This window comes from Balaenoptera acutorostrata, chromosome 3 (genome assembly GCF_949987535.1).
Source record: "Balaenoptera acutorostrata chromosome 3, mBalAcu1.1, whole genome shotgun sequence".
Classification (NCBI taxonomy): Eukaryota; Metazoa; Chordata; class Mammalia; order Artiodactyla; family Balaenopteridae; genus Balaenoptera; species Balaenoptera acutorostrata.
This window is the reverse complement of record NC_080066.1, coordinates 172,699,067-172,716,305: the sequence shown is the minus strand read 5'-3', so window position 1 is coordinate 172,716,305 and position 17,239 is coordinate 172,699,067. Positions and strand designations below refer to the sequence as shown.

The 17,239-nt window shown below is 40.8% G+C and overlaps 1 protein-coding gene across 21 annotated transcripts in view; it reads right to left on the bottom strand.

Moving 5' to 3' along the window:
* The window catches only part of LOC130707617 (EF-hand calcium-binding domain-containing protein 11-like), a 59,974-nt gene that overhangs the window by 42,449 nt on the left and 286 nt on the right, over window positions 1–17,239 (bottom strand). For 13 of the 21 annotated variants that reach the window (XM_057543313.1, XM_057543314.1, XM_057543317.1 and 10 more), the window contains exons 2-4: window positions 16,494–16,589; window positions 13,030–13,075; window positions 218–319 (exon numbers count right to left, since the gene is read on the bottom strand). In XM_057543313.1, coding sequence (XP_057399296.1) covers window positions 218–319; window positions 13,030–13,075; window positions 16,494–16,589 — 244 coding nt within the window. The remainder of the gene's footprint in view (window positions 1–217; window positions 320–13,029; window positions 13,076–16,493; window positions 16,590–17,239) is intronic. The other 8 variants (XM_057543320.1, XM_057543330.1, XM_057543323.1 and 5 more) reach the window with 1 other exon arrangement.

The following is a 17,239-nucleotide window of genomic DNA, read 5'->3' as shown; positions in this document are numbered from 1 at the left end:
CAATTATATAACTGTAGATATTATTTCACCCATCGTAAATGTCAAGAATTTAAGATTGTGATGGAGAAAAAAAAATGTACACCAACATCTAAGGTAATAGCTAATGAATACAGTAAAATAACCTTCCAAGTATTTTATTTTAGTTACTGAGTATATGTTCCCATTCACAGTTCCTTGATAGCCATTTTTTATATCAAAACACTTTAAAGATACTTACAGTGCCTGTCAAAAGCTGTGAAGATGTGTCTTATTTCATTCCGATATAGTTGAGCTTCCTTCTTTTTCCTTACAATGTCTAAAAACTCCTTAAGTAATATCCCTAAAAGTTGGAAAAAACCAATTTACTGTCTTTCTCTTTAAGAAGGAAACAAAACATAAATGGAAAGTGATACTACCACAAACAAATGTTATCTTAATTTTGGTGAGTAGTATTTATTCATAAAGATCTCTAAAGTCGAAAAGACATTTTCTTAAAGAGCTAAGTAGACTCCACATTAGCAATTGATGGCAGAAAGGGTAGACACTTTCGGAGCTCACTGAGCTCTTCCCGGGGATAAAAGATGATGACCTCGAAAAAGTATGACACTCTTCTCTCTGACAGATCTAACAGACAGGCCCGAAACTACTTATAAAATAAGGTCTCATAATTTTCTTTCCTTATGCGTCTTTGATCCCTTTTTTCCTAGCCAGATGTCATTACGACAGGTTTTTTTCCAGCTGGGAGATCAGGGCGAAGAAGTAGTTTCTCAAAAGTCAATACCAATTGCATACCGCAGATAAAAGTGGAGAGAACATTCCATAAACAATAGCGTTGGCACTGTCCCCAGCCTTAGGTACGCCCCATGACTGTTCTGCAGCCTCAGGCTCTGCTTCCTGTGATTCTCATAATAAAAGAGCCCAGCGTGATCATATGAGATTGGATACTGTGCTTACAATGTCTATTAAAATGAATTCTAATGTGATCTTTGTAGTAGGTTTAAAGAGTGCAGCCAAGAATTTAAACATTCTAGTGAACTGAGCCCCAAATATATGAAAAGAGCAGTTCGTTTTTATATGTCAGGATTTCCATTTAAAAATGTATCACTGTTTTAAAAATAGCCCCAAACCACACAATAACCACGTGCTAATTTTTAAGAACTTGCACCCTTTCCAAAAGGGAATATTTTGGTGAGGTATACTGAACTATACACATTTCCCGAAATAGTTCCAATGGTTTTTTAAAAAGTAGAAAATAGTTTTCTTAATTTTCCACATTTTTCTTATTTGTCGTTAAAGATTTAGAAATTTAAAAAGTCCATCTATCTTTATGTGTTTAAACGATTCTCTTACAACTCTTTAGGACCCACTGGGTGCCAGGCACTGCATTAAGCTCTGGGAATAGAGGGGAAAAGAGAACACACACGATTCCAGTGCCAAGGGAGCCACTGGTCTAGTCACGGAGACGGTGATGATACAGGTTCAATTACAAACGTACACATAATTACAAACTGTGGCGTGTGCAACGAGGGGAAAACAGGAGGTTATAAAACACGTCACAGAAATCCTCCTGTAGAGCAGACTCTGGTGAAGGAGAGATCTCACAGCGGAGGTAATATTTAGGCTAAGCCCTAAATGATGAGAAGATACCAACTGGCTAAAGGTGGGAAGAAGAGCATTCCAGGCCGTGGAAAGAGCACGTGCCAAGGCCATGGGGTGAGAAGTGGGAGAAGTGAAAACAGGCCACAGTGGCTCGAACGCGGTGAAGACGGCGTTGGTGAGGTGGGCAGGGGCCCGAACTCACAGCCCCTGGTGGGCCACAGGAAATAATTTGATTTTTATTTCACTTGCAATAGGAAGTCAATAAAGTTGGAACTGAGAAGTGACATGATCTGATTTAGATTTTGGAAAGATCTCTCTGGCTATTGTTTTGAAAAAGGACTGGGGAGAAAGCAAAATATAAAAAAGGAGACTCGTAAGGATCCTACTGGCAAGAGATGTGGTCACGAGGGTGCGGGCAGTGGGAACGGAGGGCAGTGGAAGGTTCCAGACATACTGCAGAAAAGATGGAGGGTTAGACGTGGTGCATGAGAAAGAAGACGTCAAGAATAAGCCCTAGGTTCTGGCTTGAGTACTAGGTGGTTTGAGGAGTCATTTAAAGAGATGAGAAAGACGAGGGGAAGCAGGATGGGGGCGGTGCTGAGACGGAGTTGCAATTTGGAGATGTTAGCTGTTTGATGCTTTGGAGACAACCAAGAGCAAAAGTCAAGAAAGCAGCAACAGGCGTATCTCCTGGCACCTACCAGAGTGCTTGGCATGTGCTCAATAAATACACATTGTATGGAATTAGCGTCTGGAGCATTTCCCCCCATGGCAGCAGAGGATGTGCAGCGATGCAGCTTTGTGCTCGTCGGGTCCCATGGTAACTATTTGGCCACAAGTCTGCCTGAGACACACTGAGGCAAAGGATTGTCTGCTCTCAAAATTTATCCACAGTGTTTAGTAAGATACCTGCTTGTAGGAGGCGTTCCTCACATGTTTGTTGAATAAGTAAATAAAATCATAGGAAGACGTTATTTCTAGTTTTCAGCAAAAAGCATTAAAATGTGTTTTAAATGCTCTTATAACTCTGTAAATTAATGTCAAAAAGTAGGTCTCTATTTATTCACATAGCCAGCAAAATCGTCACTTTAGAAACCCCAATTTCTTAATACCTATAATACAGTAAAAAACAAACAAAATTCAGAGGAAAAGGAAATGCATGCATAATATTTGCTCTTCATTTAATTGCATCTGATTTCAGGAAACGATAAGAAAAGAAGCACAGTTCCGTGGTTCAATGTGTCATTCAGATTCACAAGAAAACAAAAAGTGCATGAGTGGTGAATGATACATCTTAAACCACATATTCAGAAAACTCATCCGTATTTGGGTCTATAAAGTAGTCAGGTCTTTATTTCATAATCTTGGGGGATAAAAAGCACCTGTTCTTTAGTGTTTCCTAGGAGAAAATATATGTGGATTTCAACTATATGTTTATTACCACTTAAAAAGAAGAAACCATCTAATAATACAAATAACTCTATTTATGTAATCAAGTTCATTCACACTATTTTCCCACAGGCTCGTATACCTTATTTTTTAAAGTCAATATCAAACCACATAAACATATCTCACTGCCCCATCCCCATCCTCTTGTCTTAATCTTCGATGGCAACACATACAAATGCATTCAATACCATGCAAGTCCCTTTTCTAAAAAGGATAGAGAAGTTTCCATTCAGCTGAGCTCTCATGTTGTAGTAGTATGATCACTTTCCAAAGCCAAGGCATAAAGGTTTGCTATTCCTACAGCTCTGTAATGCAAACACATTAATGTAAGTTTTATATGTTTTACTGCTGTTTAAATGGCCTAGAAATAGAGTTCCTACTACTAGCTCCACCTGCCGTCACCATATTCAAACCTAAAATTACCACTTCACAAAGACTTTCCATAATTCTACTGCCACCACATTTCATACCCAATGAGAAATGCATTACCTGTGTCCACCCCTGGAGTGAAAGTATGTTCAGAACATTCTAATTCCAAATACGAGGCTGGGTCTTCTCTGTAAACTGTTCTAGTAATGAAAGTTACCTAAACACACTTTGCTGTAGCTACACGTTGGGATCACAACAGGAACCACGTAGACCTATGTGTCTATCTGTGTTCGTTATTAATCTACAGAAGGTGTTCAGAAACTGCCCGGGTAGCTGGACTCTACCAGTAGTTTTCTTACTTTGTTTTAGCTGTAGGAAAGGTTCTTCTTTCTAAATCAGGAACGCCCAGTGCGTAGAGATGAAGGCAAAGCTATTCGGTTTGGAGTGAGGTGAGCTCCTCACTGTTCCCTCTCCAGCAGTGCCTCTAGAAGTGCCCCCCACAGGACACAGGACTGAGGATCATGCCTCAAAGGCCACTGGGACCAACGATCTTTACGAATCCTTCCAGACTCTGCAAGTCTGTGCATTTTCCATATCACTGAAAGCACTCCCTTCCATTTTATAAACTACTCTTGGCGAAATGGACTCTTCATGTTCTATAATGAATATATATATCTTTTTACTTTCCAATCTACTTAATACATGTGATACAGATATATCATATAGAGAAGTGTTATCTTTTCCCCCTTTTTTGTTTTTAAGCAATTTCCTAGGAAGGTAATCATCTTTCACCACAGGGGTGGATATATTCAAAAAGTCCAACAAAACTATATAAATTTTTCCTTGAAAGTTGTTTTGTTTTGTTTTGTTTTGTGGCTCACAGTTCTAAGTTTCAGGGTCAGTGCGTAGAGAGAAATCCTCTTGAAAATGTAGTCATCTAGTTTCTGGCTATCGCAGTGAGCCTAAATTAGAAACTGCAGTAAACCTGGGAGAATGAAGGAGAAAATAATAAAAATGCCAAGTTTTTTAGACTGGAAGTCTGGTCCTGGATTTAGTAGAAAAGAGAGGGCTCACACTCATTGGGCCATCTATTAATTTTTCCAGGGATTGAAAATGCCTAAAAATGAGGGCTTAAAAGGATTAAGTGGCCTTTTAAAAGGTATAATGCAAGCCTTTTCTAGTTTGAGAAATAAAATTCAAATTATGACTTTTGGAGGCCATGCAGGGAAAAAAAAAAGATAGAATGTGTTTGCATAAAAAGATTGTAAGGACAGAAGGGCTTTCGTGGCATCAAGAGCAGTGAGTTGTCACAGTAAGATGGGTAAGTAAATTCAGAGGGCTAATATTTTCTTCCAGCTACACGCATAAGAGTAGGGGCAGGAAGAGAAAAGAATCCACCTTAATAGAAGAAAGCAAGTTTTACTCTATCATTGGGAGGGAAACGAGGAAGAGTAAAAACAGGTTACAGCAGAATAGAGAAATCTGAACCAACGAAACCTTATTCCTACCAAACGTGGACGGGAATCGTTATCTTTTTTTATCATGCACATCTCCTGCTCATAACCCTTCAAACGTTCCTCAGCGTTAGCAGTGCAAAGCCCCGATCCCTTATTCTGGAGTTTAAAGCTTCACTCTTCCTTCCAGGTAAACTGGTCCTTAAATCTCCCCCTCTCCAACTCCCAGCTTCCCTCAAGGCTGCTCGCTGGTGGGCAGCTGGCTTGCAGCGCACCGCACTCCCTGCGGCAGCGGGAGAAAGCAGCACTCTGCGGGGGGCCGGGGGTTCCGTTGCCGGCAGGACTTGATACCAACACAGGGACAGCTGAGGAGCACTCTGGGCCTGCAAATCTGAGAGAGGGACCGGCAAGAGGGCGCACTGTAAAACGGGGGGCAGGGATCTGAGAGAAGAGGGTGAGACGCTTGGGGGTAGGGGGTCTGTAGGAGAAACCCCACAGGGCCAGCATGCAGAAAGAGCCCCTACGGAGGAGGAGAAAGTGCGGACCTGTGATGGAGGGTGAGTGATAAAGCCCCTCCTCTGGACCATGAACAGACACCTCGGCAAAGTCTCCAGGACATGACAGGCAACGTTTGCACGGGCGTGGACCGCGCGGGGAAGTCTAAATTGGCACGGAGCTCTGCATCCACGCTGGCACCAGCAGAGCCCAGGGAGCACCAGGAGCCGGAGGACAAGCTCGCAGCTGGCATCTGCCTTCAATCATTCGCCCTGTTCTCCTCTTTGCTTCTCCACCTTTTGCAAACCCCACCCAGCCTTCCGCATCCGGCTCTGGCCCACACCTCGGGCAGGAAGGGAGTGCCGCTCCCTTCGAAACTCTTACAGGTCTTCTTGTCTATTGTGTTCGTGTGACATCTGGCCATCACAGAAGTGACGATACTTCTTTCATCTTCCCTATCACATATGACATTTTTAAAAAGTGTCGGGCTTCCCTGGTGGCGCAGCGGTTGAGAATCTGCCTGCCAATGCAGGGGACACGGGTTCGAGCCCCGGTCTGGGAAGATCCCACATGCCGCAGAGCAACTAGGCCCGTGAGCCACAACTACTGAGCCTGCGCGTCTGGAGCCTGTGCTCCGCAACAAGAGAGGCCACGACAGTGAGAGGCCCGCGCACCGCGATGAAGAGTGGCCTCCGCTTGCCACAACTAGAGAAAGCCCTCGCACAGAAACGAAGACCCAACACAGCCAAAAATAAATATAAATTAAAAAAAATTAAAAAAAAAAAAAAAAGTGTCTTTAGGTCAGTGTCTCCTAATTCTTTTTTACCCCTACAAGAAAACTTACTCATCATCTTTAAATGGGGAATTAAATACATTAATTGAGAAGGGAATATCTGTGGGTGATACCACAAAATGGTCCTATGATTTCAAGATAAGTATAATATGTATGTGTTTCCTGATGATAGAAATGAAGAGGTCAACTGAAATCTGAAGTCAAACAGCAGCCTGCTACACCTGCTATACCGTGGCCTCAGTTCCTTAGGTAGGAGCCCAAAACAACAAAATATACACAAAAGAAATACAAAAAATGTGTTTACAATATAACTTAAAAGACTAGAAAACAGACATTTAAATTTAGGAAAAGAATACTTTTATAGTCAACTATCCGGCTCAAAACAACTCAGCCAAGATAGCAATGAATAAAAGCCATTAACCTCATCATCCACAAATTATTTTCCAGTTAAACTGACCCTGGATAGCATGACTGAGTCAAACAGCCTATCATCACCATTGTAATGAATCAATCTCTTGATTTTTCCATTGTTTAAAGTTGCAGGTTAAAAGTAAGCTCCTGGAAAGCTTTTTTTTTTTCTAAGTATGAAAGTAAAATATGTTCAGTGTGTTGAAAGGGCAACAATATAAAAAAACAGAAAGAAAGGGGAGAAAAAAAGCATGATCTAATCACACAGTGGAAACAAAATTCTGATATACTTTGTTCTGGTTTTTTCCCTCAAGCATATTTTATATAGCTCTGGGATAAAAACACGCAGACAGCTGTGTGAGAATGCAGTGGGGCGATGTGCATTGGGCAGATTAAGCAAAAGTCTTATAAATCTTAGCTGTTGTTATTCATATAAAATGCTCTACGATTTATCCCACAATGAAGTCAAACCATCTGAGATCACACATGGTCTTGCCCTTCATAGAACTGCCCAGACACGTTTGGCATTAAACCACTGGCCTATGCTGAAGAAAGTTCAAGAAACAGCCTTACAGACTTCATTCACTACTGTATTTATTGAACAGTTTGTGGACGTCAGTGTCCAGTTATTGGTCTCTCCTCCATGAGACATCGTGCGGGAAACATCCCACATCGGGGAAAACTATGTCTCTCTGGAAAAGGAGTTTCTGTGGTGTGGGTGCTGACATCTGCACTTGGCTGTGATTCCCTATTTGATCTGGACACTCAGTAGCTCGGAACCAAATTTGACATCAACCTCTAGCGGCTGCACAGAACCTTGTGATTTGTCTTTTGTGTACTGACCCACTCCTGATTTCAACTCATTCATTAAGTTCCCAGGACAATGAAGACTGGCCTCAGCTCCATCAATATGATCCATGACACTATTAACCTCAAGGGAAGGGTTTATCAAATGGCTGAGAGTGTAAGCTTGGAGATTACACGACTGTGGTCTGCTACTTACTAGCTAGCTGGGTCACCCTGCACAGATTACTTAACCTCTCTAAGCTTCAGGATTGTTTTAACTTATAAAATGGGACAAACCTAACATAGAGTTGTATTAAATTTAACAATCCATGCATAATACTCATCACAGAGTCTGCACATGGTAAACACTCAAGGAATCAAAGCTATAATTATTATCTATAATAATAATAAATACTGTAACACATGTAAAAGTATCTTATAAACCAATAAAGAACCATCAAATGCCAGGATTAAGATTTTTTATTCCTCTCTGGAGCTCAGTTTCATCATTTTAAAAAAGGAAATATATGACTGTTTTCTAGGCTCTTCTAGTTGCAAACTTCTTTCATTTTCTATAGTTAGAGGAGATATGAAATGTTCTATACCCTTAGAGAACAGAAATAAAACCCTCTAAAATTAGGTAGCAATAGTGTGTATTGGAACCAATCCCAACACTGATCTGTTGCTTCCTTAAACAAGTGGCTTGATTTTTTTTTTTCTCCCATTAATATAATTCCTTGTTCCTGGTGCCTAAACAGTTTTTGCTTATACTCACGTGCTTGTTAAGTTACAGGCATTAAAAATGTCATTGACACCTTTTTGCTACTCATTCTGGCTGCCCTCAAATTCTCCCAGTGTGACTTTCCCTGAGACATCCTACTCTTCTAATGGCTTTGTCTTAACTTTCCACTCTTTTTAATTTCCACAAGGAACCTCTACAGAAACGACCCACCTTTCAGAGAGACCTTGGGAAGCAGGGTCTGGGCATCCAGGTTTAGGTACTGTATGAAATGTGTGCATCGTCAGGGCTCTGCCCTGTCAGGCTCAATCCAGGATGTGAGTCTGGACCTTCCCCCAGGAAGCTGGGCAGCAAATGGGCTCTGTGTGGAGGGTCCTTTGGGGTTGCATGCTGGAGATGTGGCACAACCTTGTCTGGATGTAAGAAGAGCTACACCTAGTGGGAGAATTCCCAAGTCACAGCTACTCAGAAGAACTTTGGGAAGTTGATTACCTGAATAAATAGCTCCCAGAAAGCCAAGGCCAACCTTTCAGTTCTTCAAGATTAAAACATTAAGGAGAGAGATAATATATTTGGTAAAATAATCTGTGTATAAACTCTCTTCCTGTAAGAAAAATAACATGTAAATGTGACTCATGTCACTGAAGGGAGAAAAGAAGGAGCTGGTCTGAAATTGGTTGACTACTAACAGTCCTAATGAAAAAATTTTATGTTAGCAGCATTCAGAGTTCAGCAGTGACTTCTTGCTAAGATGGCTATTTTACTCTTTCCCTGGGATGTCTGTGGTCTTGAGTCTCCCCTTTCAAGGGGACATGAATTGAAGCTAAGTCTACTCCTTTAATCATGAAGAAAGTGATGCTTTGAGAAAGTTAATCTGCTGTTGATATCAGGACCAGAAGAGGAAGGGAAAAGCCTGGAAGCTTGTAGACTAAGGAAACCCCTTTCACAGTAATTTTGGAGCAAGGTACTAAGCACCTACACTTTGATCTCGTTCCTCCAACCCAATCTTCCCTTGAATTTCTCAGATGACTAATTTACTTTGTAACCTTTTGAAATATACTTAAAAATTAAGTATTAGGAAAAGATGCTGTGACAGGAAGCATCCTAATGATCTGATGGGGAAGTGGATGTGAGAGTACCTATAATATCCCTGATATTAAATGCAAGGGACGTGCATACGGGAGCAGGTCCTGGAGCACATCACCAAAGTCAGAAAGCCCTCATAGGGAAGCCTACTTTCAGCATCAAAAACTCCAGTTCTGAAGCAATCCTTAGACTATTATGAATTCGAGAAAATGTCCCATAATAAGGCAGTCTTCATTATACATAAGAGAACTCAGGTGTGAGATAGGCCACATGAAGGGAATGTAGAGAACCTCGTTCAAAACCTAAAGCTTTAATGTACATCAGAACTAATATTAAAAGGAAGCTCCATGGGTTTCCCTGGTGGCGCAGTGGTTGAGAATCTGCCTGCCAATGCAGGGGACACGGGTTCGAGCCCTGGTCTGGGAAGATCCCACATGCCGCGGAGCAACTGGGCCCGTGAGCCACAATTACTGAGCCTGCACGTCTGGAGCCTGTGCTCCGCAACAAGAGAGGCCGCGACGGTGAGAGGCCCGCGCACCGCGATGAAGAGTGGCCCCCGCTTGCCACAGCTAGAGAAAGCCCTCGCACAGAAACGAAGACCCAACACAGCCATAAATAAATTAATTAATTTAAAAAAAAAAAAAAAAAAAGGAAGCTCCATGACTGCAAAAATGTGAGAACTGTTTCTGCAGGAAGTCCAAATCCAAGCATTAGAGAACTCAGGAAGGAGAGGAAATGTTCATGAAATTTACAAAACACCTCCAGCCTCAAGTCAACCCTCTCTCAAACATCAGAAAAAAAGAAAAAGCAGGGGAGGAAGCTAACAACGGCATGCTTGGAAGATCCTTTTGCCACAGACCAGTCCTCACTTTATATCAGAGCACTCACATTCAAGAGAAACCTTTAGAATGTAATGAAGGTGGGAAAACCTTCTGCCAGAATTTACCCTTCAATGTACATCAAGTGACCCATAGAGAAACCATATGAATGTAACACATGCATGTAAGTCATATTTTACTAAATGTGATATAATACACATGGGGGGAAAACTCAGGATATTGAACGTGGAAGGTTTTTTCGGAAGTCAACCTTTACATCAGAGAACTCACTACACCTGTAAAGAACGTGGGTAACCTTTCTTCCAGAATAACACCTGTCGGTACATCAAAGAACTGGTTAAGGAAAGAAAACCTTCCGTGTGAAGTCAAATCCCTAATTCAGAACCAAAGAACACACATAAGGGAGAAAATCTCCGGGAATAATGAATTTGAAAGTGCTTTTGGCAAACTACACGTATTTATGTAGAAACGCTACATAAACAAGAGCAGCGTAAGACATGCATCCAGACAGAATCACTCACTGACTCTCAGGGGACTCCTAAAGGAGAGAAACCCTAACAATGCAAAAAATGCAGGAAATCCTTCTGCCAGAGGACAGAAATCTTTATAGACTGGAATATTCACATAGAAACCCAGAGAAAATATGTAAGGAAGGCTTCACCAAGAAGTTGCAACCTAAACTGAACAGCAAAGAAACAACATTTGAATACTTTGAAAGTGTGAAAATTTTTAACATGAAATTTTAAAGCCTGGGGAAATTCCATCAAGTTAGGGAGTTATGTCAAAAACACCTTCTCCTAGCAATAATATTGTTCGAAAAGTCATGTTTAATATGTGATACCAAACCTGTATCCAAAAAATAATCTAGTAAACTCTTCTGTAAACCCAAAATTTATACATAAAAAGATTTGTAAAAAGAAAAACGTCAAGCCAGTCTAAAGGACACAGGAGCCAGCTCAAGGAGGCACTCAATGGCCAAATCTGTGGTAAGTGGAGCACTAAAATAACTAAGTATAGTAATGAATTATAAATCATTAAAAACATACAAATTCATGAGTCCATACTGATAAAAGAGAGATGGACTGATCAATCAAGCAGACGGGAAGTCGCTTGCTTATAGTAAAAATGCCAAGGGCTAACTGAAAGAGGCACTGGGATTATAAAATCATTACTTTGCAATCATACAGCAAAAACTGGATCAGACAAGAATCACAAATGGATACCAAATCCAGGCGGAAATTGTGATGAGAAGCAGAATATCTGCAACGTCAAACGTGTCTCTCCACAGGCTGCTGATTAGTTGCAAGGGAAGAAAATATAAAGAGAAATAATACAATGGAGAAATCCGACAACGTCTTGACCGGTGATAAAATTAGTATCTACGAGAGACAGACAGACATCGTGTGCCTCCAGATGTGGCGCCCTGAGAGGGACATATCGCCCAAATGGGATTCTGGCTGAGGGTGCTTAACCTCAACCTACTTACAGAGAAACGCCATGCAAACACAAGATGAGGGCTGTTCCTAAAAAAAGGAAACCATGAGGGGTGGGCTATTTCCTCAAAAATAACAATGTTGTAAAAAGGCAAAAAAAAAAAAAAAAAAAAAAGTCTATAGAAATATCCCAGATTAAAAGAGGCTAAAGAGACATGATACCAAGGACTAATTCCTGTATTAAATGAGGAAAGATGCTAATAAGGACATAATTAGATCAAGTGACAACATTGAAATATAGACGGTAAAGCAGATAAAGACAAGTGTCAATATAAACTTATGATGGGTGTGCTGTGGTTATGAACAGCTCAGCGACAGGATGGAGAAGAGGCAGAAAGTGCAGAAGAGAAGGTAGATGGGGTAAAATATGAACAGTAAGTGAATCTGGCTAAAGGGTATACAGCTATTCTCTGTACTATTTTTATTTTGCAACTTTCCGTAAGCCTTAAATTACATCCCCCCAAAAAGTAATTTTTGAAAAGCCAATTCAGCATGCTCTGGACCCTATCTCCTCAAACAATAGGTAGTTATCTCTCTGTCTCATTTGCCTCTTCCCTCTTCACTAGATCATTCTGCTAAGCTTAGAAACATCTTCTTTGTGTTCCAAAAAAAAGCAAACAAAAGCAAAGCAAACAGCTCTTGATCCACAGCTACTGGACCCACTGAAAGACTTATCTACTCACATTGTCACTTTGCCACTTTTCCTTTATCTTCAAACCACTGCAGCCTGGCCTCTGCTCCCGTCACGTAATGACACTGCTCTTCCTAAAATCACCTGACACCCCCGGGTTGCCAGCTCCACGGATCCTCTTCAGTTCTTTTGCTACTTAACCTTTCAACAGCATTGGACACTGTTGACCAAACCTCTTCCTTGGAATAGTCACTTCTCTTGGCTTTTGATCAAATACTCTTGATTTTCCTCTGGCCCCTCTGCCCCTCCTAAGCCTCCTTTGCCGTCTCTTCATCCCCTACTTGACTTTTAATGGTTATAGTTCCTACGGGTCTCAGTCTCTCCCTCAAGGCGTCTCATCCACTCCCATGGCTTCAAAACCATCCAAACGCTGATGACTCTCAAACTTATTTCTGTGGCCCAGATCTTTCCTCTGAATTCCATACTCATACAGCTCAACTGCCTTGACATCATTGACCGAAACCTCTCAAACTCAACATATTCAAAATTGAATTCTTGCACTCCCCAGACCCTAAATCTTCTCCCCCAGTCTTCCCATTTCAGGAAGTGCCACTTCCACTCACTCAGCTGCTTAAGTCAGAAAACCTAGATCATCCGCGGGATGTTGAAATTACCAGCAACATTTTTTCTTTATGCTTTTCAGGGGTTTAAAATTTTCCTACAATAAACATACGCTTATGAATACATTAATTAACTAAAATTAAAAGAACCAAACCTCGTTCTTTTTGGGTAATCAGAAACAAAACAAAGATTTGCTTAATCATAATGCTTTATAGCCTCTATATTTGTTCTTAGCTGTAGTTTCATGAATGTCTAAATAAGAGTACTAAAAATTAACTTTCACATTACCGGAAGTGTTTGGATCTACTGAGGACATCACAGCATCAGCTTCTATCTAGAAAAGAAAAAAGCATAAGATATACAATTTCATCAAATGTTTTCACAGTACAAGTTCTTAATTCCTGGGGTGCGGGGAAGGAATGTATTTTATGAGAAACCAACTTTGTTGAATCCAGCAGACAAGTAATATCACAGAACAGCTATAATAGTCATTTTTCTCTTCTATTAATAAGATACCAGATGCTAATATACTACAGACTCTAATGGCCCCCAAAACTTTATTGCATTGACCAAAACAGTTTGGTCATATAGATTCAACTTGGCTGTCACATGTACAGCATAACCTAAAAGGTAACATTTCTGTTTTAGACAAATACAAGCAATTGTTACAATGGCCTCTATGGGTTTACTTAAAAATTTTTTCCTGACTCTAATAGTAACATGATGTAGAAAACATGAAAAATATGTTTTAATTATGAAGAAAAACATCTAAAACACCAGCCATCCAGTGAAAACCATTGTTAACATTTAGGCCTAGTACAGCTTTTTTTCCCCCCCTCCATGCATTTTTAAACTATTTGAGAATACACTGTATATTAAGTTTGGGGACCTGCCTTCACTAAATATTAAAACATAAGCATTTTCCCACATGGTTAAGAGAGCTTTATAAACATCATGGAATTAGAACCTTGGCAACATCTGATGTAGCTTCTCCACCTTGGATTCCATGCCTTGCACTTCCCTGGTTCCTCCTGCCCCTCCCAGACAACCAGTTCCCAGTGCATCTTCTTCATGGAGTCCCCACCGACCCTTAAATGTGGGCACTCCCCCCGTGTTCTCCCCTCAGGACACTGCCCTTCACACGCCGCACACTCCTCTTGGGCAATGCCCCCTCAGTCTCATGTTTTGAGCTACCACCTGTGAGGAATCCCTAATCTATCTCTAGCCCTCACCTCTCCACCCAACTTCAGATTCCTACATCTAAGGGAGGTGGCACAATCTGAGAGCAGATCTTTACCACCATCACCTCAACACCCAGCACAGCACTTAAAAAAGGAATGCACTTGGGGTGCTTGTAGCCTCCTCGAACTTAATATGCCCCAATCCGAACTCACTGCCTTTCCCCCAAACCTACTCCTTCTGAATTTTCTTATTTTCTTATCCCTTCAGTCCTGTTGTCACATCACTCTGATACGGCCACCACAGGCAACCGTGAATCACCAAGGCATAACTTCTCCCACCACCACAAAGCGCTCCCAGACACTTCATATCAGAGTCTACCTCCGCTGCTCTAAATGATGCCCAGATTCCTATTAAAGTTACTACAGAATTAGACCCTTCTCCTTGCCCTCCTCCCTTTCTGTTCTTAATCTCTTCTCTTAGTATTTATCAGAGTTTCATAAGTCTCTCTACACTAAACTGTGAACTATTTCAAAGTAGGGTCTATGTTTATTCACCTTCATATTTCTAGCAACTAGCAAGTGCTCCTTTGATTAAATGGGAACACAATAAATTTCATTCTGTAAACATTTTCATGAATGCAGAAGTGATTTATTATTTTAGTGCCTTACTGCTTCATGACCTGCATTCAGTAAATATTTCATTTGCTGAAAAGCAATGTTTAAAAATAAAACCCCAAACCTCAACCCATTATAAGAGGAAAAATCTGTTAAATTTCACAGAGGGAATACATTAAGCGTCACTTAATAAAACTTCATGATTGTTACAAATGATTGTTAAGTGTATAAGTGATTTGCTATATCAGTATTTCACTGTTTAGCGATCTGCAGTAAACAAGCATTTCCTTTGATTAAAAAATAAAATCCAAAACCTCAACCAAAAGTAAAAATCTGTTAAATTTGATGGTGTGTATGTATGTATGTTACCATATCACTGTACTTGTCATTAAATTTCTCACTTACATGTTCTAAAATTAAAATCAAGTAAGTAGATCCAAAGGTGATAAAGGTAGAATGAGACCAGATATCTTTCCAGCTGAACCTGGGTTAAATTCAATGCTTCAAAAGCTGAGTCCCCTTAGCTGACCTGCTCTGGAATTCCAGCTGAAATGATTGCAGGTTAACAGGAGAGCTGCAATTTCTGGGAGCCAGCCCTGAAGCTCCATAATCAACCTCTCAGTAACTAAGCAACCCCTAGCAGTTGAACCTACCTGGGTGGTTCATGGGACATATTTATATCAACAGAACATATTAACAATGAAGTTGTAATACACTTAAGCATAATGAAGAACAGAGAAGTGGGACATCACGTGGTCCCTGGCTTTGCAGGGCCTGCAATCTGACAGACAGGTAGAGCCCACTCATAGGGAACAATTGGGCCAAAGCAGTTGCCCAGCCACTTTGTCTAACAACAGCAGGAAGGATGACATTCCAGGCAGAGCCCTGAGTGCTCCCTCTGTTTGATGCCTGCAGTTGAATTTCTTAAACCTGGCCAAGATCTTGCCCCTGATTAATTCCAGTTCAGCAGCTTAACAAGAGGGATCCATCACTAGAATGGATGTAACAGACAAGAGGAGCAGCACAAGGATAGGAGGCATAGGAAACCTGTCCTACTAAAATGGGAGATTCACTGAAGTTCAGCTCAACTCTCCTTAATTAGTGCAACCTTTCCTGGAGACCAATGCCCAACAAAATTTCAAATGTACCTAGCACTTGTATTTCTAGGAATTTATTCCACAGAGATATATCCACAAGCAGAGATACAGTTATAAGAGAATGCTCACAGCAGCAATATTTGTAGGAATGAAAAATAAGAGAAACAACTGAAATGACCAAAACAAGGAAACTAGCTAAAGAGAATAGTAAGCAACTATTTTTTTAACGTGCTGTGTGTGCTTTTATGTTCTTCTATTGTGAAGCGAAAAAAGCAAGTTAAAATAAAATAGGCATACAATGCACCCACTTTTCAATACAATGCTAGGCGTGTCTGTCAATACATAGGAAATTTTGGGATGATACACAAGAAACTGTTAATAATGGTAACTCCTGAGGAGTGGGACCCTTTGGTAGGGAGGGAGGGGATTTTACACCCAACTTTATACTTTTCTGGACCGTTTTAATTTTTTGACTATGTAAATGCATTCTTTTCATAATTTAAATGGAGCAAAATTTTTTTTTTTTAATTTAAGAAAAAAAGAATCCTGCATGTCACTTCCTCTGTGAATTCCTTCTGTTACCAACATCCCACTCCCAGGCTTCCCTCTTGGAACCTCACTAGCATCTCCTACTTAATATTATTAGCAGCCTGATGACTTAGTCTTGACGGATTCTAATTCATTCCTGAGTTGGATTCTTAAGACATAAGTAAAATTCAGCACTGGACACATCTCTGAAATTGCTCAAAAGGCAGCGGTTTGCTTCATAAACATCCTAAGCTAGCCCTCTGCACTTTACTTAGAATCCATCCACTACTGTATTGTCAGCCCAGTCCCCAAATACAAAAGAAAGTTCTACCTTGGAGGGCTTGTATCCAAACAGCATTACAACAGCAACTTTAAAGTTCTCTCTGCTTAGACAGCCTTTGTTTTCTTCATCGCATGCTTTAAATACCTAAAGAACAGCAAATATCTTTAGTTAATAACACAGAAACCGTTTGTTCTATTATTACTAACTTACATTAAGTTTAGACCTCCCAAACCTAAAATTTAGCCAAGAGTAGGGCTGGGAAATGGAATTTCATTATCCTAATTTTAATCCTCAAGAAATCTTAATCTGCTGGGACTTCCCTGGAAAACCAGTGGTTAAGACTCCTAGCTTCCACTGCAGGGGGCACGGGTTCTATCCCTGGTCGGGGAACTAAGATCCCGAATGCTGCCCCCAGGGCCAAAAAGAAAAAGAAATCTTAATGTGCTAAAATGTACCCCCCAAAAAGTGCAAACGACTTAATCGCTGGGTTAATTCCTTTAAACCATTCGGAAAAATTCTACCCAAAATTCAATCCTAGAATTGGGAAGGTGAGGCAAAGGGGCTGGCTTTGAAAGGCGGGAGGAGAGATGGAGACTACAGCTTGTTATACACAGACTATGTCGCGGAGAAAAGAAGGAATTGGAAGTAGAACACTGGACAGGGATCCAGAAGCCTTGCAGCCCTAGCCTCGGTCATTAATCATGACACTTCGGAACGATAGTCCAGCCCTTATCTGTGCAACAAAGCTGAGTGAGAGCCAGGAGGGGGTGACGGAAGTGAAAGTCCCGGGTCAA